The following is a 20,379-nucleotide window of genomic DNA, read 5'->3' as shown; positions in this document are numbered from 1 at the left end:
TAGACTGGAAAGAGCAAGTAGTTGGAGTGAAAACTATTTCATCTCCTGAACAGAACTGACTGTTCATCTCTAGCCACAAAAATGAAGGCTTTATTCTCTTGCCACAATTTAATCTCTCTCTACAAGTTTCTATTATTTGCTCTATTTGTGTATCATACTTTGCATTTATCATGTTTTTGTGTTTATACTTTTTTGAACTGAGGATGACTCTTTTTCTCTCCCTCTTTTTTGTTTGATTTTTTTTTTTTGAGGGGTTGGTTGGTTGGTTTATTATTTTGCAGTGGGGTAGGGCTGCTCAAGGGGCAATATCTATGAAAAGGATTTATGTTTATGTCTTTTACTGGAGGCAGAAAAAGATCAAGATAATTCTTACAGATTTTTCAATTTCATAGTTGTAATATATGCCACACATATATATTGTCAAAATACACTTCAGCAAAGGAACATGTTGTTGTCATTCTTTCAGGCTGCTAAATAGCTTTTAAATTTCCTGATCTTGTGATAAGAAAGTAGTTCTGCTTTCTCCTGTCATGTGGAGTGTGGGATTCTAAAGTTAGGTACATGGCAACATTTGCCCTGAACTTGCCTTTTATGCATCTTAATGTTATAACTAACTGCTGACTAGATGGAGTACTGATGGCCTAGCTAAAATAGTACTTCGAAGAAGTACTTACTGTTTTTTCTCTTCAAGCAATAGATGGTCTGTTGGTCTTTCTTTTATTACATTTGGACGAGTTTCTCAGCTCACACCTCACTTTTCTGCCCTGTGGATAGGAACTTGGGTCAAATGCATTGATTATATCACATCTTCCTCATCTCCAGCTTGAATTTACTCCTAGCCAGTTTATAGCTATTAATTCTTGTAACAACATTGTTGTTAAGCTCTTGTGCTTCAGTTTTATGGATCCTGTAACGTGCAGGCCGTGTAGATGATTGGTCATCTTTCTTGGTCTAGCAATCTTAAGAACGCATCGTGAATCCCCTGAGCCAGGTGTGCATCCCCTGAGCCAGATGTGCATCCCCTAAGCCAGGTGTGCATCCCCTGAGCCAAGTGTGCATCCCCTGAGCCAGAAGTGCATCCCCTGAGCCAGATGTGCATCCCCTGGGCCAGAAGTGCATCTCCTGAGCCAGGTGTGCATCCCCTGAGCCAGGTGTGCATCCCCTGATCCAGATGTGCAGCGCGCCGCGGCAGCCGGTAGGTTATTCCAGCCTGTCCCAAGCCCGGCACTGTCCCGGCCCAGCCGAGCAGTGCGGGCTGGGCGCAGCCCCGCGGCCACTCCGCTGCGCTCCGGGCGGGCACTCCCGCGGCCGGGCATGCTCAGTTGCCGGCAGCCGGGCTGGCGCTGGCCCCGGGGTGCGGTGACCCGCGGCGGCTGCCAGGAGGGGCGGCGGTAGGAGGTTCCGCACCGTTCCGGCCATCGCGGGCGCGGCGTTCCTTCCCCATGGGCAGCCGGGCCGCGGACGGCGCGGGCAGCGAGCGGCGCCCAGGTGGGAGGCGGAGGCACCCCGCGGTTCTGCGCCCGCACGGCCGGGGCCGTGGGGCAGCTGCTCCCCGCCGGGATCCGCACGCTGCGGCGGGACGGGGAAGGGAACGGGAGCGCACGTCCCCGCAGGGGCTGAACGCCGCAGTGTCGCGCTCCGGCGCCGTCCCGGTGGGGCAGACAGAGCACGGCGTGGGGCTGGCTGCGCGGCGGGGCAGCGCCGGGGCGGGGGTGGCTGTCACCGAACACACCGCAGCCGGCAGGTCCCGCCAGCACGGCGAAGGTGCGCTCCTGCACGAGGGGAAAAGCGGCACAGCTTGGCTCAGTGCTCACAGCAGGGAGGGTAGAAGTTTTGTGCGGGGTTTAGTTTTCCAGCCTCAGTTGTAAATCGTTACCCTCTATCTGAGGAATAATGTTCTGTTGTTACTTTTATTTTGCATTTCTAGATGATGGTGTGTCAGAACCACTTGGTGAGGAATCAACACGGTTTACCAGAGAACAGCTATATACAATGGCTTCAGCGGCTTCTATAAACTTCACTTCAATGATATGCTACTCAATCCTGGGACCCTTTTTCCCTTCAGAGGTAAATGAACAACTTAGCTACTCTTTACATTGCTTTTTTGCATGTTGAGACTTTTAGAAGAATCTTGAACTCCATGGGACCTTTATGGCTGACTGTAAGCTCTGAGTTAAGACTTTTCAGTTTGGGAATTCAGTGGTAGCCTGATGCTGTCGTGGATTGTGATGGTGACCTGGATCCTGTCCATGGACTAATCTTCCCTTTGACTGCAGAGTAGAGAGATAGCAAACTAATAATAAAAGATAGAAGGTGAAGTGGATTCTTACAGAAGGGATATAGTTCTTTGCTCAGTGTTGCACAGCAGTTTTGTAGAGCTGAGATTAAACTCTGCCAGTGTCTTGACTTGAATTTCAGTGCCCTAGCCACTCAATGACTTTTTATTTATAGCTGCCTCTCTGTTTAACTCATGCTAGGCCATCCTTAACTCTGTTAACTTCCTGACCTAGCAATTCTAGGAGAGAAAAAAAATAAAATCTCTGCTTATGTTGAGTGAATACAATGTTTAAACATAGGATGAAAAAAAAATGGTCACAGTGCCTTTGCAGGAGAAGTCCATTTCTCTCATGACCAAAATGTTCCCAAATATTTACAAACAAATGTTTTTTGCTCTAAATATTCCTATGTACTGCTTCTGTCCAAGTAAATGTATTTTGCCAACTGAGTAGGTAAAAAATTGCCTCGTTCTTGTTATAGGGAGTCATGTTACAGTGAAGGTAGCAGGTATCTCAGTTTACTGCCCTCTTATTGCTCAAAGGATCAAAGTAGCTAGCACCACTGCACACCAAATGAAGCCACCTATATAAAGTCTGTCCACCTGTTCAGCAAATAGCACATTGTTCCATTCACTGAGGAATGAATATTGCTTTTCCCTTAATTACGTATTAGAAGTGCAAGGACTTTAAATTGTTGTATTGTTACCTTATGAGTCCCTACTACCTTCGGGAAAGGAAATTGCTTTCTAACTGCATTACCAGACAATTAAAAAAATAAATGTACAAAGTATGAATGATATTCACTTAAAAAATTTGACTACAACTTTACACGGTTGTGATCTTTTTTTATAGGCAGAAAAAAAGGGTGCCAGTAACACCATTGTTGGCCTGATTTTTGGATGTTTTGCTTTGTTCAATTTCTTGTCTTCTTTAATCCTGGGAAACTATGTAAGTATAATTGAAGCTGTAACTTATTTCTGTGATGACACAGGTTGATACATGAAGACAGTTCTTTAAGGCTGAGAAAAATTATGTCTCTTCAGTAGCACTCTTGCAGGCTTGTGTCTGCATTAATTGGAGCCTGACCAGTCAGTCTGAATCTGATCTAAGTCTTGTCAGTCCTCTTCTGTAGTTCTTGAGGTAATACAGGGCGACGGACATGTAGCAGTTTTGTTTCTCTGATTAACTATTCTGTTTGCTTTAGAGTAATCTAATGATCAATTCTTCTTTCAGTTACATCCTTTCCCCTACACCCCATTTTATTTGTTGCACTTACTTGTGTATTCTGTTTGCCTTTGACAACATTCTTAAGGTGTTTTGGTTTTGTTTGATTTTTTCTTTAGTTAGCTGCACCCCTTCTTCTTTTCTGGTATGTGGTTCTTTTTTTTAACATTTCCTCCTATTATGATTCTCTGCTGCTGCTTAACTCAATTTCCCCTTCAACTTCATTATATAGTAACATGAGATAAACGTCTCCAATTCTTGCAACTTGAGTTTTCCTACAGATTCAGGATTTTTCTCATGCTGGAGAAATTACAAACCTATTATATAACTATTTGTTTTTGTGCTGCAGCACTGCTGTCTATGTATTATTTGCTTAGGGCTTCTCAGGATCATACCTTGAGTTGGGGTTGCTGCAGAGTCAGTCTTCTCTGTCTGCGACTGGGCAGCCTCTTTGCTGACCCTGTGGTGAGTGCTTTTCTCTGGTGGTGAGGTGGCTCATGAAAGTGTTGCACAAGTGCCATTGCTAAGTCAAGTCTTGGTGCCTGTGATGGCATTCAGCTATGGCACAACCTCTCACCAAGTACTTTACAGGGCAGAGAGTGAGCGTGCCATCATCACTGCAGGTAGCTGAAGTGAGCATCGATAGATGTGGACAGAGAAGCAATGAGAGATCCTGAGGATTTTAATGAAACTCAGCAATATATGTGCTTTAGTAATAATGGCTGAAAGGCAGGGACTTTGTCTAGGCCTGAAAAAAAGGAGTCTAAAGTACCTGCTGTCCTTAGGGGGAGTTGCAGCATGTCATTGGAAGTTCATATGTACTTTGTTATGGGACTGAGTTAGTTTTATGGCATGGCTCCCATCATCCTTCACTCTACTGATAGAGGCTGAAATGAAGGCAGGTAGGGTCCTTTGCCTGGTAGTGAATGGGGAGGCTTGAAGCTACCTTGCTTCCCATGCCAAAGCTTTGTGCTATTAAAAATAGTTATAAATTTGATTTAAAATCAGCTTCCCATTGACTCTCCTTAGCCATAAACGTGACAGGTGTTGCTGGCCTTGCCTCAGTGATGGTACTAGAGAGGGAATGTATTATTTTGGGCTCGTTTATAGTGAGGAATGCTGCTGTAACTTGCTGCTCTGTAGAAGCTGCAGCATGCTGGTGTGACATAGTTAACTCCAACATTGTCTGACCATTCTGAAAACTGGGTTAAGTCACTTAACCCTTCTGAATATTTTTAGGTTTGCTATTGCATAAAACAGGAACAGTGTCTCTAGATCTTTTAGTTACATGTGCTATAAAGTGTCTTTAATGTTTGATTTCTTAACAGTAACTTACGTTGGAAGATTCTTCATCTTTCCTTGAAGTACTAACAAGTTAAAATGTTATTTAATTTACAGCTTACGCAAATTGGAGCAAAATTCATGTTTGTGGCAGGGATGTTTGCTTCAGGATGTGTGACCATTCTGTTTGGGTGAGTAATTCCTTTTGCTTGCTTTTGTTGTATTTGTCTTCTGATCATTTGGACTCAAAACAAAACTAGAAACTCTTGAGCATCTTTTATATGTTGGTTAGGTCACCTAACTTTTTACATCTTTAGTTTTTATCTCCCCTTTGTAAAGCAGAATGAACAATTCTCCCTTTCAGTAGGTTTCGGAGTCTGTTTACTGCTTTGAAAGCAGAGGATGAAGGTTCTATGTATTCAACTCCTATAGGTCATAAATAATGAGAAGCCTGTCAAAGTGCAGCAATAAGAGAAGTATTTCTGCATGTTTTAATTTCTCTTTTCTTGAAAGTATTAAGTGCAAATGGGAAGATTTGCCTGGCAGGTGAAGAGGCTAAGTCACTCACTTTAGCAAGATAAATGTTTTATTAACAAGGAACGAACCTCTTATCAGATAGCTGTGACACATTGCACTGGACTCCTTGCACTGGTGGTTGGAAAAGCTATGAAATACAACAGAGGATGACATTATTGGAGTTTTGCACAGGTCAAATTTTTCATGCTCTTTCCACTGCCAAGCAAAGGGGAAAAGGAGAAAGCAGCCAGAAATAGGTTGGTAGAATTTGAATGACCTGACCAAAGTGATTCAAAACTATGTCATAATAGAAAGCATTAACTGTCTTTCAATGAGTAAAAAATGATGCTCCAGGGCATTTAGTAGATAGCTCCTTCCATCCTGAGAGAGCTCTATTTACTGTCGGGATTTTTTTTTTCCAGAATGCTGGACAAGGTGCCAAGTGGACCAATGTTCGTTGGTTTTTGCTTTTTAGTAAGAGCAATGGATGCAATAAGTTTTGCAGCAGCAATTACAGCGTCATTTTCAATCCTTGCAAAGGCGTTTCCCAGTAATATAGCTACTGTCCTGGTAAGTGCCAAAACCAGTGTTACCTTCAATAAGATAAATTGCTAGTGGGCAGCCTAACACCAGGAAGAGAAAGTCTGTTGTCTCATGTGTAGGCTTATTTGTAAGTTTGTTTGTAATTTAGAGTCACAATCCTAGAATAAGTTTAGACCTTAGCATAACTCCAATTAGATATAAATTAGGCAGTATATATATTAGTTGCTTGTGCTTTGAAGACTGCTGACCACTGATGGCAGTAGTTACCTCTTCACTTGAAATCAGACTATTAAAATACAGCTTTTAGTGATTACTTTACATGAATAGTAAGGATCCGTGTGAATTGATTCCAATAATTGATAAATACATTCCAATAGTGTTGATTTAAATGAGTGCAAGATGCAAACTGGAAACAATTTTGACTTAATTTTTCTAATCTATTGGTAAAAGTTATGTATGAGAAGATGAGAGCTAGAACTTCTTGAAATTTAAAGGGCAGTATTTCTGATCATCCATAATTCATTTCAACTAGAGATATTACCTTTATTTAACTGTGTTTTTTGGTGTTAGGAAGAAAAGTTTCATATTTAATAAAACGCTGCTTTCTCTTTTTCAATAAATTCTGGTTTAAGTTCAAATATAGACTAACGGAAATAACTAGATTAAATTTAGTGAGTGAACAAATGTTGAGAACTTACTTAAGAACGTTAAATAAAATTGGAAAAGTTAAGCTGTGCAATTACTTCTATAAATAAATGTCTATAAGAGTATATCCTCCTAACTAAAAAGCCCTATTAAATTGTATAAGCACTGATTGGCTGACATTTTCTTTGGAAAGCAGTTTATATATTGTAATCATGTTTTGGATTTATTCGGTCACCATGGTTAAGGTGTCCTGTTTACAAATTTTAAGATGTAATTTAAATAGGTAAATACAGTAATGTTGACTTAAACGGACTTAGAAACTCATCTTCTAATCAGAGTTAAAAAGAAATTAAATTCCCTTGTGGCAGCACAGTAACCCATGATGTGTGGCTGAAAATGCTGTGTGGTGATGAAGGTCATCTCAAGACCACAATCAGAAATGCTGTGCAGCAGTGGCTTGGCAGCTACCTTCATTTAAAATCTAGAAAGGGTGCTGTAAAAAGACATGATTTCTAAATGTTGGTCTGCTTACCATGTTGTGTGCTCTAATGTCTTGTTCTGCGTGCACATAAAACCTCTTCAAATTCATTCATTTAGATTTACTGACCTTAACTGGACATGGTGGAGGGTTCTTGTTACTGTTATCTCTGAAGCAGGAGGCAGAAGAAAGAGCTGATTGTTTGAAGCAAGGTGCATGCTAGGGTGAAGTTGTAAAACCTGGAGGAGTGAATGAGGTATTTTTAGCCTTGGTTTTCATTGCCCTTCTTGATAGTGCTTGATACTGAAAAGCACTTTTCCTCTCCGTACCATTTTGGTATCAGTTTTCAGCCTATCTACTCCTGGGGTACACAATTAAATGTATGGGGAAGTTATTAAATGTAGGCATATCAGCCTTGTTGAAGTGGGAAGTTGAGCATCTGTCAATGTGATCCCACTGTTGGACAAAGCATGGACTTCAGAACATAAGCAATCTCACTCCTCTTATGGTATCAGGTTTATCCTATACTCTGATCTGTATTAATGCAATGTCTCAGCTTCCTCCCCACTTCATTAACTTAGAAGGGCTAAATGATGTACAGCTTGATTTGAACTAAAGTCTCGCAAATTAAGTATTTTTTATGGTTGATGAGCAACACAAGGGAAAGCATTATTTGGATGCAATTATGTTAACTCAGTAGCCATTCTACATATCAAAGTTTACCAAAATGTCTCAAATTTATCTGGAAATTTTGACACTTACTAGTCATATGTTGTTACTAGTTATTTCCTTTGCTAGGAAAGCAAAAGACTGCAATCCTAAGCTGACCTAGGGTAAAGAACTTGGCTGTTGCTGACTGTGCCTGGTTTTGGGCCATTTGATCACTCTGGCTTGTATCAGTAAAATTAAAGATGAGAATGAGTATCTTTCGGGGTTCCAGAGGTTATCGAAACTTTAACCGCAAGCAGTTGCTACCAGCTGGTTGTTACTGGTGGTCCAAGTGTTGGTTAATCAGACGTTGAGACAGATGTTGATAGTGGTGACTTGTAATCCAACATGTAAGTATAACCGTGTTATTGCTCCTTTACAAATTAGTATCTTATAAAAGTTACCAAATTATGAAATTATAGTCCAAACAATATGAGTTATCCCCATTGCAATTTCATTATTATTTCCTACCCCTAGGGAGTGAGTCCAAACAGTTAGTTATGAAAAGAAAGCTTTTACTTGATACATGTACTCTATCCCATGAGATAATGACTCATTTGATGAGGTCTGTGTGGATCCTTCCACTCAGGCTGGAGTGTAATGGCAGGTAGGAGAGATATTACCTTTATCCTAAGCAGTCCTACAGATGCTTTCTGCCACTAGAGCATTTGCCTTGCCTCAGGACTGAGATTTGTTAGGCAACAGTAGAGTGTTGAATGCTGAAGTGCATGTGGTTCTCTGTAGCAAAGCAAAAGAGATCATGGCTGTCACACAGGTAAGTCTGAAATTCCTTTCACTGTGCCACCTTGACAAGGTTACTACTAGCTGTTGTCCTTAGTGATGTAGTATCTTTTTAGTTTTCACTAGCCTGCCTATGTTCTGCTGCTCCTCAGACAGATGGCTTGCTTTGTATTGTATTGCATTGTATTTGCTCAACATACTGACTTCCTTTTTTGCTTTTTCATCCTTTAGGGCAGCCTTGAAATTTTTACAGGACTTGGACTTGTGCTGGGCCCACCTTTAGGTGGTTTTTTGTATCAGTCATTTGGTTATGAGGTCCCTTTCATTACTCTGGGATGCATAGTGTTGGTTTTTGTGCCTTTCAATATGTGCATATTGCCAAAATACGGTAAGCATCCTTTAACCTGCCTCTTTCACTCACCTTTATTTCTCATGTATTTAAGTATCTTTAAAAAAGTATCAGCTTCTGGAGTCTGATCCAAGCCAGAGGGCAAAGCTTGAGTTGAATTAGCTGGTCATCTTCATCAGGCCCATGTTTTAATGCTAACCTAAATTCATATGTGCAGATGGCCTGCAATAAATGCAATTCCTCATGCCTGTTTCTTCAAAGGTTAAGAACTCTATGGAACTGAGATTTAATTTTGTTTTCTTTTGACTTCTTAACTTCAGGGCTTTTAAGGGACCAGTAGTGTCTGCTTCGTGTAGGTTTGTCAATGCAGCTAGCTGAAGAAAAGCTGGAGACAGATAATACCTAAAACAAGAGAACTTGATGTGTTTGTAGAGTTAACTGTGTGTGGAAACTAATTACAGGGAGAAAAAAAGGTTTATTTGTACTGAATTATGCAGGATCTGATTAACATAAAAGAATGTTTAGGTTAATAGGTGAAGTGTTTAATGACGTACTGGAGGTCATAGAAATTTGATTAAATTTTAGACAGTCGTGCTTGAACAGAAAGCTAACTTAAAGATAAGTCTTCATACAAGATTGTAATTGCAAGGTTACAGTTCCAGTATTCTTTTTTAGAGAATAATTGAACAAACCCGAGTAACTTTAAAATGCTTCTTTAAAAAATCATGTATATTGGCTTTTAGAAGAAACTTGCAGTGATTAACCATGTGCTGCTACTGCTGGCTTTCCCCTCCGACCTCCCCAAGCTCTGAAATTGTCTGGAGTCATATTACTTGCCAGTTTGAAATTGTGTTAAATAAATGTTAGCTCTGAGATGGTGGACGCTAATGATTGAACTTTTAGTTCTATCTATACTTTGATATCACATTCAGCTATTAAAGGAGAAACAGCACCAGGAAGGGAGCATGACTTAGAAGTGCCATCTAATGATGACATCTGAAGGAAGTTTCCTGGAGTACAAACTGAACATATAGGAGACCCAAACACCCAATTCTTTAAAAAATCTGACAGATCTCAACTGATTTTATTATTTTATTTTTAAACAGTGTTTCTATGATTGGGTATGAATTGTTTATGTATGTGTGCATGTTGAGACGTACCCTTGAGAATTTCATTGTATAAGTGCTAGCAGAGAAATGACTGTATTTATACATAATTGGAGTAGTACATGCTTTTGTTGTTATCAAGGTGGGGATTTGCAGTGTTCGTATCTAAATTGTGCGCTTTTCACCTATGAATTTTTTTTACTATAAAAATAGTATAATGCATAATAATCTACTATTGACTTTCAATTTTTTATGTAACAGGAGTAATGGACTAGAAAAAGTGAAATCCTGAACTTGCTTTTTTTCTAAAGCAAGATCAATCATGAGCTTATGCTTCTGAAAATAATGCAATGTTCCCCCTTTTCTGTTGAACAGATTCAATCCCTAGCAAGGAATCCTTTTGGAAGCTCATTCTTCTGCCAAAAGTCTTAGTACTCTGTCTCACTATATTTTCTCTAAGTGCATGTTTGGGCTTTTTGGATCCCACAATGTCTCTTTTTATCTTAAAGAAGGTAAGTCCTGCTAACATACAGTGAAATCTTGACTTGCTAAATAGTAAATAACTGGTTGTAAATGTAGTTCAAATATCCTAAATGAAATTGTGCTTTGTCCAATTACACGTCTTTAATTAACTGTTAATAGTATGATTTCCACAGTACTGACAAGTCAGTTTCCATTGACACCATCTCTTCCTGCTGGATATTGGTAATTTTGAAAATGAGGAAATATAAGGCCTTTAAAAATCTACTTTTTCCACTTAATTGTCTCTCAGTTGCGAAGTACCTTCTCTGAACAGGGCACAGCAGCTGGTTTTGTAAGCAAGGTACTTTTTCTTCCTTCCTGAAATCAAATTGACTGGATCAAGCTGACTTCTTCACTCATTGGTTAAAAAGGCAAATGACATTTTTTAATTTATTTTTTATTTATTTTAATATTTATTTGTTCTCTACTTGATTTATGTATTTTTCTGTATGGTATTTAAGTTAATGGATTTGAAGTAAGCAGTTTAGTGTTCTGTTCCTCTGTGAAATTAAGCAATCCTCTTTTAGTGCTTCCTTTATTGTTTTTCTGGGGCGGTCCCATGGTATAATGGTGAGCACTCCAGACTCTGGATCACAAGGTCGTGAGTTCGAGTCTCAGTGGCGACCATACCGGGCAGTTAAATGGCTCCCTGCCATCCGATCCTGTCAGATCTCGAATGCTTAGCAGGGTCAGCCCCGGTTAGTACCGGGTGCTGTGACAGTCCTGAGGACTTCACTGTCACTGTCCGAGCTCGCTTGGCCGTTGCAGATGGACCTTGGGACTTGAATGGTGGGGCCAGTTCTGCGCCAGTTCTGCACACGCTGTGCCTCACCTAAAAAATCCACTGCGCAGGCTCGAAGGGCACACCCACGTGGGAGAGCCCTTCCTAAATCTTCATTCGCGAAGTTTGGCCATACATACATATTGTTTTTCCAAGGGACAGTGTTTCACAGGTGGTTGTTTTTGTCTGTCTAGTACTGTACTTAAAGCCCTCATCCAGGGTGAAGGGGACTTGATGCTAACCTCTTTCATCAGTGGAGATGTGAATGTACATCTTCCATCACCCAAAGAGGGAGATCTGTAATTATCCCCCATAGAATACTGTATGTTTCTGTGGCTCTTGGCTTTCCCTCTGCTCTGTGCTTACAGACACTTGCTGTGAAAGGGCTGTAGCCTTCTTGGCAGGTGTTCTAACCACTAAATTGGAGATATTATCATATGCTTGCATATGGCAAAGAAGTAACGAATATTTATGTAGTCAATGCCACATAAAACATCTTTGGAATACCTTCTAACTGTTAGTTAAGGCACTCGTTTGGGAGACAAGTATGCTTTTGGTTCATTAGACATGTTGTTTCAATACAGAAACGTGTCTCTGCATTAGGAAAATGTAGACCTCAGGGTATTTGCAAAAGAACTCTTAGTTGTTCTCATAAAAATCATCCTCTGGTGGAAAAGTTGGAGTTGAGTTTTATAGCACTGCTTACTTTTAAGATGCTCTGATTGACAGTGGATGACTACAGTATTTACCCTTTTCTAAGTGCAAATAAAACTGAAGATTGGAAAAGTAAAGACTAAATTCATCTAAATTTCAGTGTCTGAAGTGTCTGTTTCAAATAGTGTCAGACAGTAAGTTAGAATTCAGCATGCTATCGTAGGGGACATAGCATAGTGCTTCCTCCTTACATTATTTAGGCTTTAGATGAGTACAGTTGTGAGAGTTGTTTCTGCCGCTCCATGCTTAAAAGTGTTGCTGAAAGTAATGAAACTGAAGCTTTGCTGATGCCTTCAAATATTTGAAAAACCTCTGTATGGTATCAGTAAAATGCTTAAAATCATGCATTTCAGTATTTTGACCTAAAATATAATTCATGAATTGTCCTCTAATGACTGTAGTCTATATGATTTTTTTTGTTTGTTTGTTTTATTTCTTCCTTTCCATAGTTCAGACTCCCAGCTGGTTATGTGGGCTTGGTGTTCCTTGGTTTGGCACTCTCGTACTCCTTGTCTTCTCCCCTCCTTGGACTCGTCAGCGACAAACTGCCAGTAAGTACTACCCTGCTTGATTGTGCACGGTGAGTGAAGTACTCTGTATTTAGTTAAAGGTGGAGGACTTCCCATGCTGAAGCAATGGTTGTGGGCCTGATCCCGTAAAGGAATCTGCCTTTCAAGACCTTGCATGTGCACCCATTACTGCCAAGTGAAAGGTCTCTTTTGCAAGGTCCAGGTAATTTAGGAATGTCCAAAGCAATAAAGGACATTGGACAAGCAGTTGAAGTGTGCTGACCTTTTCTAATGGACTGAGCGCAGTCTGTTTCCAGACAATATGAAATAGAGATTGAGAAAATATGTCCCAGTTACCCCTGGTTTTGATCACGTCTAATTATATCACCTTTTGAGAAGAGGATTAAAGATGTTTTGGTTAGCTGTATTGACTTTATCTCTTAAAAAGTATAATATCCAAATTAGATCAGCACACTGGCTGGCTCTTGGTCTTTAGCTCTGAACAGCACCACAGAAAGAGACTTCGATACTGATACTGCCTAGGTAAGAGGCACTGCTAAGTGATCAAGAAAACCTACACTTTGAATGCTGTGCGTGAAGGACAGTGACAGTTTTCTGACACTGTGTTTTCCTGACACAAATTAATAATGGCCTTTGTACATGAAAAAGTACATAGAATCATATGCGGTTCCTGGATTGGAAGGAACTTTTAAAATCATCATGCAACACTACATGATATTCTTATAATAAAGAAGTGTAAGACCTAAAACACTTTGCTAACAGAGAAGCTCCATTCCTCAGTATCCTGAAGAAATCTCTGTATTAAGCAGCTTCTGCCAGTGAACGCATTGGTCTGAGGAAGCATCGATTCATTGCTTCTTAATGGTGTTCTGAACTGGCAGAGAAACTTGAATTCCTATTTTGTCTGTAATTAAGGTTTCTACAAGAGCTGTACTTTTCAGATGAAGATTTAGAAGAGGGGTATTAGGAAAGACAAAAGAGTAACAATACAAATTCACAATTTTAAATTGTATGCCTCTTCCTTTTCTTTCACAGTATATCAGGAAGTGGCTGCTGATATCTGGAGGCTTACTGACAGCACTGTGCTTTTTCATGTTGGGACCTGCTCCAGTACTGCACATTGAGAGGTACGTAGCTGCCTCTTCTTGAACCTGTCCCCTTATGTGATGTTTCTGACCATAGTCATGTATGTCCACAAGTCTATAATTAGCATCTCCGACCATGAAACAGTATGAGGTTTTTTAAACACCTAGCATAAAACTGTGAGGGTAAAGCATTGAAAGCATCTGAAAATGGAGATTTTTCAGCTTCATAAATGACATGCTTTTCCTTTGCTTTTTACTGTTACCGTGCTCATACTGATATTTCTTCCTTCTGTATATAGCTTAGTGAGGAAAGTGCCAGATTATAGCTTTGTCTTCACTAGCTAAGTAAAGACAATGTCCCTTGCACCGAAATGCTGTATTGCCATATCTCTCAAGTTAATTCACAGCAAAACACTCTGCTACATGTACAAAACAATTGTACAGTCCTTTTGTCCTAGGTTAGATACTCTGTTAAGGATGATGATAGGTTTGTTAATGTGTAGAATTCCTCCTAGGTTTCTAATTTTTAAAGAAGGTCATATACTGTAACTGGAGAGGTGAAATGTTTGAGTTGGTGAGAAAAAGAAATGTCTTCAGTATTCGTCTTTAGCTAAGTCTATTTGTTTATAATATATTAGGCTACAAAATTTTATCTTCAAAATTCTTCAATTCTGCAACAAACCAAGTCTGGAGCTTGGTCATATGCATTGCTGAGTTAAGCTCATCTGTCGACCTCTTTTCTATGCGCTCAACATAAAATCAACTTAAAATTTCTAACTTATCATCAAAACTGAATTTGATAAGAGAATATGTAATCTGAGCACAGGTTTTTCACATTCTTTTACCAAGTCTGTTTTCAAGCATAGAACTGTGTTTTTCAAGTCTTAGTATTGGCTTCAAGAAATACAGTTTGCTGATCAGTCATGGAGTGGTGATATAACAGCCTTCAGTCAAGTGGGGTCCTTACTTGAAAGGTCTTAAGCAGCTAACTTCTTTTAAATGCCTTTTTTTTCAGTCAGCTGTGGATGTTTGTGCTAGTGCTGGTTTTGATTGGCTTTTCTCTTGGCATGAGTGCTATTCCAGTGTTTCCAGAGATACTGCACTGTGCATAGTAAGTAACTTGATCCAATCCATTTTGTTACTGGCAGTAGGAAACTGCAACTATTTTTCAGGGATGTATATGAAGTGTGGCTTTTTTATCCCTTTTTGAAACAAACACAGCTAGTAACACATAAATGTTTCCACTATTCTCTAGTCTTAGTTTTTTTCTGAGTACCCCAGTTATTATACTCCCAGTATAAATTATTTTGTAAGTAATAATTATTTACAAATAATTATTATAAAAATTATTTTGTAAACATGTACCTCAGTAGTATGAACACTTTGAAGTCCATCAGGCTTTGACTCTTATTGCATCTGGTGACCTGTGTGTGATTTCATATACATAGGATTTATTTCAGCTTCTGAGGACTGCTAATAGCAAGCAGCTTTCACTCGATTTTCAGAGTGTAACGGCTCTTACAGCTGCACCTACAAGAGTCATACTTGCTCAAAGTACAAGGTTTGTGTTGTGGCTTGGCAATAATGACCTAGAAGGGTCATTTATTAGTATGTTCATTTTGGAACAAGGTATTTTCTTCTTAAAAGCCACCTGTCACTGTTTTACACTTGCCATATGAAACATGGGGAATGAATATAGTGGTGTGATGTTAGTGATCTTACTCAGAAGAAATCAGAGATGAGCAGTAGCACCGCAGTCCTCTAGAGAGGCAGCAAGGAAGAAAGTACTGGGTAAACAGACGTTCTACTACACACTTTTGCTTGTTAACTATTTATGTGGTGTGCAAATTAAAAGAAGGGGGAAAGCTCTTTAAGGAAAAGCTATAGACTGAGACACAGTAATGTATCGTACTACTCTAACTGGTCTGTCTTTCTGCAGTGAGAATGGATTTGAAGAAGGTCTGAGTCTGCTGGGACTGGTGTCTGGGCTTTTCAATGCCATGTGGTCCCTTGGGTAGGTATACACCTTCTTGTAACCTAGGAGAGTTTGGTTGTTCTACAGTATTGCCACATGAAACCTGACTGCATTATAACCAGAAGTCTTGCCCTGCAGCCATTGTGTTGGCCTCGATTCAAAAGTTTCTTGCTGGACAAGGTGCCTGGTGAATGTGTTAAAACAAAGCTTTATACCCAATAAAGGGTAAAACTGGTTTTGACAAGACTCTGAGCTTGTCTTCCTTGAAATGTATTGTGCTGCATATCAAAAAACTGCAGTGATTAAGTGTATGTTTGCTTGCACCTGTATGTGGTCATTTTTCTTATCACTACAATATTTAATGCTCACTACAGAGAGATGTGGAGCCCAATTTTTTACAAAGCTATGTCCACCCACATGGGGCAAGCTAGAAGGTGACTGCTCCTGACTCATTCTGTTTTCCATTTTCCACATTTCCTGTTTTTGTCTGGGATAGCTTAGAGTGGAACCTTCTCTTCTTTTTCAGCCACAGCAATTATTTAAGGTTTGAGTTTGCACAGCTTAGCAAATGTGTCTCTTTATTATTCAGTGGTCATCATCGCTGAAATTAATGAAAGGTGCTACTAGCTGATTGACCTTTCAGAGTAGTCACTCAGTGAGAAGTGGTAGAATTTTCCTATTGGCAGCCCTTTCCAGGATATTTTTACTTGTCTTTCTAGTCCTCTTTGGCTGCAGGTGTGTTTCAGTGGCACAAATTTACACCATTTTTTCCAAGCTCTTGCTGTCCAGCTGTTCTGTTTATTTGGCGTAGGTTTCAGTACAGACACAGGTGGTATAAAGTTACCAAACCCCAGTATTATGCTGTTATCAAGCCCAGTTTTATAATGTAACTTTCCTCCAGGAAATCTCTCTAGTTTTAAACAGTTTTATCCCCTTCTTAAGGAGAGACTACATCCTGTAAGACCTTTCATAAAGAGAGAAGCCACATAACCTTTCATGGCATTTTTCGACAGGTATAAGAGTTCAGGACAGTTAACATACAGCTCAACCTTGCAGTGACCATGTCTGTCACAGTGTGCCTCCCCACCTGCCTATATTCACTAGTCCTTTGTCTTGAAATTTGAAAGCTTTGTGTTTTGAAGGATGAGACATTGAACTTCTCTTGTTACAGTATTGATCAGTGTAGATGTTCTGGTAGAACACGGTCTTCAGTGTAATCTCGCTACTGAAAAAACAATGCATTCAGCTTTCTGATGTGGATCCTGTTTCCAGCTGAGGAAATGACTAGACACATTTACTGGGGCCTTGACAAACAAAGAATTAATACTTGCTCTGGGTTATAGGAAAGTTAGATCTGTGTAAGACAATTTCTTTATTGACAAAAGTGAGAGAAGCTATGAAGGAAGGCCACAAAACACATTAAAATGGTTCTCTGAGAACACGATGTTATCTTCTTTCTTTGGGATGCCAAATACCTGATTTGGATTTGTTGCAGGGCCTTTGCTGGTCCAGTTCTGGGAGGATTTCTAAATGAAAAGCTGGGTTTTGAATGGGCTGCAGCCATCCAAGGAGGATGGGCACTGTTAAGTGTAAGTAATTACACATTTTTTGTTTTAGATCTATTGCAGTTATGGGCTATTGCATAAGGTTGTTGTTGTTACTGTTATAATTGTAACTGTCTGTTTCCTCAAAGAGTCTTGCAGCTGGAATATTCTATATCATTGAGGCAACAAGAAAAAGGTATGCTGAGATATTTATTCTTTATTTTACTTGCAATCATGTAAAGCAAACCTTTGAAAGCTGTGCTTCTATTTTTTCCTCACTACCAACCTGATAATGAATGATAAGATGAGCAATAACAATATTGCTTAAATAAATTGTCTGTATGGTTTCCTAAGTCCCTACAGACCTAAACAGGTACCTAAACCAGGCAATGCCTGTTCTATACAAGCAGCAGGACTGTGGCATTGATGAGAAAATCCTACCAATTGTTCCTCCAGAAGGGTGTCTGGGGACAGGAATTGGTTGGACGGTCCCGTGCAAAGAGTAGTCTAGGTAGAGAGTGGTGTCCCTCAGGGGTCTGCCTCGGGACCAGTGCTATTTTGTATCTTCACCAGCAACATAGATAATAGGATCATGTGCACCCTCAGCAGACTTTCAGATGATTCCAAGCTGAGTGGTGCAGCTGACATACCTGAAGGATGGGGTGCCATCCAGAGGGACCTGGCTAATCACAAGGGTGATTCTCCCTCTGTAGTCCACTTTTCTGAGACCCCACTTGGAATAATGCATTCAGTTCTGGGGCCCTCAGCACAGGAAAGACATGGGCATGTTGGAGCAGGTCCAGAGGAGGGCCACAAAAGTGATCAAAAGGCTGGAACATCTTTCTATAAAGGAAAGGCTGAGAGAGCTGGGAGTTCTTCAGCCTCCAAAAGAGAGAGCTCTGGGGAGAATATATTGCAGCCTTTCAGTACTTAAAGGGGGCTTGCAAGAAAGATGGGGACAAACTTTTTAATAGGGCCCATAGTGATAGGACAAGAGGTAATGGTTTTAAACTATAAGAAGGTAGATTCAGACTAGGTATAACATAGAAAATTTTTACAGTGAGCATAGTGAAAGTGAACCTGATTGTTTAGAGAGGTAGTAGATGCCTCATTGCTGGAAGCATTCAAGACCAGGTTGGACATGGCTCTCAGCAACTTGGCCTAGTTTAAGGTGTTCCTGCCTATGACAGTGGGCTAGGACTAGCTGATCTTTAAAGGTCACTTTCAATATGAACCATATGATGGTATGAATGAATGGTTGGGTGCAATAGCAGGGAACCAAATCCAGTGATCCACATAGCTCTTTGCATGTAATGCACTTTTTTGCTTATAATGTTGGTATGTCATAGAAGCATCTTGAGAATATGCAACCTGTGTCTTCTCTCCTGTTCTTTTCCCTATGCAAACAGTTCCAGTTCCAGCCTGCAAAGTCTTCCTGGTAATAATGAAGAAAGAACTCATCTGATGGGCAGTGAAACATAGCCAGACATAGTTTCAATTCTGTTTACTACTGTGGTATTGAGGTGACTGGACTTAACAGTGCTTCATTATTCTGGAGCTGGGACATAATCCCTTCTTGAACAACCAGTTGTGGTTTGGTTGTAGCTGCATTACTGTTTTGAAACACTAAACACTGTCTTTCTTTTGGAAGTTCTTCTAAGTGATGAGTAACCCTCAGCTAGCAGCCTGTTTAGTTGTGTTTCATGTACAGCGCACCATGTCTGATTTCTATACTTGTGAGTGCTGTGCATTATTCTTGGGTAAAACTACTATTTTGCTACCATGATTTTCTGCACTTTTTGAAGGGAAGTTCATTATCTTGTCATCTGTAACTGATAACATAAAACTTTGAAACAGAATTTGAAATTACAAAGCATTAAGCACAATATTGTATTCAATAAAGCAACTTTTTTCCTAAGTTTTGTAAATTTTCTTAGGCAGCAAGAGTTCAAAAGATTTTGTGTCTACCAGCACATGTATCATCTTGAGAGTGCCTGAAAATGGGAGGCAAAAATAATGAAGAGTTGCCATATCTACACAGAACTAACTGACCTTCAATCCTGGAGGAGACTTGGCATCTTGTGTATATATGTGTATACATACATGCACAGACATATGTATGTTTGTATTATGTATGAAGACTCAGCTTGGGGTGTGTGAAGTTTATATTACTAATAAATGCTAGCTGGAATGTTTGTACTAATTGCTTCTGCAGCAGCAAATCTATCAAGAGTCTGGAGCTATTATGGCAAAAAACATTTCCTTTCCTTCTCCAGATGCTGGGCAAAAGAAGCTCAAAAGGGGACTGAGATAAGGACACGCCCCGCAAACTCACACCAGACTTCCTGACCCTGGTTGGGGCAAAAGTCTTTTACTTTGGCCTTGAGCCCATAACTAGTTCCTAGAAGGGATTTCCCATGAATAAGAAAAGTGGTCTCTAGAAATTTCTAATCAGTTTCCCTTGTAAGTAGTTACTGGATTTTACATAAGAAATACTTCTTTATTTGCCAGAGCTCTTTGGGACTAGAAAGAATAACTGCTCTGGTAGCCAGCTGAGATGTGAAACATCAGGTTTCCAAAGGGCAGGCTTCCCTTAGGAACGTCCTGTCAATAGTTTCTGTTTCTTTTTGTGTCAGGTGTTAGACTTTACTGAAACCTCAACTTGTTATGAAGTGCTGACCATGCTGGTGCTGCTGATGAGCCAGGCGAGAAGGATCTGAGAGAACTCGAATTAGATGCAAGGTGCACAAGATACAGATCTGTTGCAATGAGAATTAATTAACTCGTTTTGTGCAATGATTTGTTCACTTACTTGATGTGTACTGTTATAAGTTAAGCATGGCCAGGATTACCAGGCAGAGCACAAATATTGAAAGTAAAAAGTTGTCCTGCTGTGTGTCAACTTCATCACACCACCAGTAGAAACTAGGCAGGATTAACTAACTTTCTAGCTTCCTGGCAACACATTTTCTCCCCTACTAATTCTTTCATGGGGACTATTAAGGCAAAAGAAGGGGAGTCCTGATTTCCAGTTACTTTGCTTTGTGAAATAATTCTCAAGCATGTTCTTTTACTATGATTATCCAGAGGTCCTGGAACAATAGTTAATGTAGAACAGTGGGATCTTCTGTGGAAGCTAAGCCACCCCTGGTGAGTGCTCTGCTTGTCTCATGCAATGGCAGGGCTAAATACCCACCTGCCATTACCCACACAGTTGTACAAGCTGTGAAGCTCTGATGAGCTGAGACTGTGCCAGGTGTAGCCGAACTACAACTGGCTAGACTGGAGCCACCCTGAGCGGGAGTGGCATAGGTAGTGCCTCTGTGGCAGCACTGAGGTTGGGGGTGTCTGTCTGGCTCCC

At 40.2% G+C, this 20,379-nt stretch overlaps 1 protein-coding gene across 2 annotated transcripts; it reads left to right on the top strand.

The window, feature by feature from the left end:
* The first annotated feature begins 1,317 nt into the window (after positions 1-1,317).
* On the top strand, positions 1,318-19,240 carry SLC18B1 (solute carrier family 18 member B1). Of its 2 annotated transcripts, XM_071547915.1 has the most exons (14): positions 1,318-1,488; positions 1,928-2,067; positions 3,129-3,224; positions 4,899-4,972; positions 5,720-5,867; positions 8,644-8,800; positions 10,243-10,379; positions 12,334-12,435; positions 13,450-13,541; positions 14,515-14,610; positions 15,439-15,513; positions 16,970-17,063; positions 17,168-17,214; positions 18,428-19,240. In XM_071547915.1, the coding sequence occupies exons 1-14, from the start codon at positions 1,443-1,445 to the stop codon at positions 18,498-18,500; spliced, it is 1,377 nt and encodes a 458-aa protein (XP_071404016.1). In that variant the 5' UTR covers positions 1,318-1,442; the 3' UTR covers positions 18,501-19,240. The 2 variants fall into 2 exon arrangements, with proteins under 2 accessions (XP_071404016.1, XP_071404017.1); XM_071547916.1 differs by lacking the exon at positions 17,168-17,214.
* The last annotated feature ends 1,139 nt before the right edge of the window (positions 19,241-20,379 follow it).

This window comes from Pithys albifrons, chromosome 2 (assembly GCF_047495875.1).
Source record: "Pithys albifrons albifrons isolate INPA30051 chromosome 2, PitAlb_v1, whole genome shotgun sequence".
In the NCBI taxonomy this organism is placed as follows: Eukaryota; Metazoa; Chordata; class Aves; order Passeriformes; family Thamnophilidae; genus Pithys; species Pithys albifrons.
Note: the sequence above shows the minus strand (reverse complement) of the source record. Positions and strands in the feature narration are given on the sequence as shown.

What these genes read in the sequence shown, in the direction of transcription:
- SLC18B1 (XM_071547915.1), top strand. Translation starts at nt 1,443, where the DNA reads ATGGGCAGCCGGGCCGCGGACGGCGCGGGCAGCGAGCGGCGCCCAG. An exon ending in TGTGTGACCATTCTGTTTGG is followed by an intron (nt 4,973 to 5,719) that starts GTGAGTAATTCC and finishes TTTTTTTTCCAG; the next exon opens with AATGCTGGACAAGGTGCCAA. An exon ending in ATTGAGGCAACAAGAAAAAG is followed by an intron (nt 17,215 to 18,427) that starts GTATGCTGAGAT and finishes CTATGCAAACAG; the next exon opens with TTCCAGTTCCAGCCTGCAAA.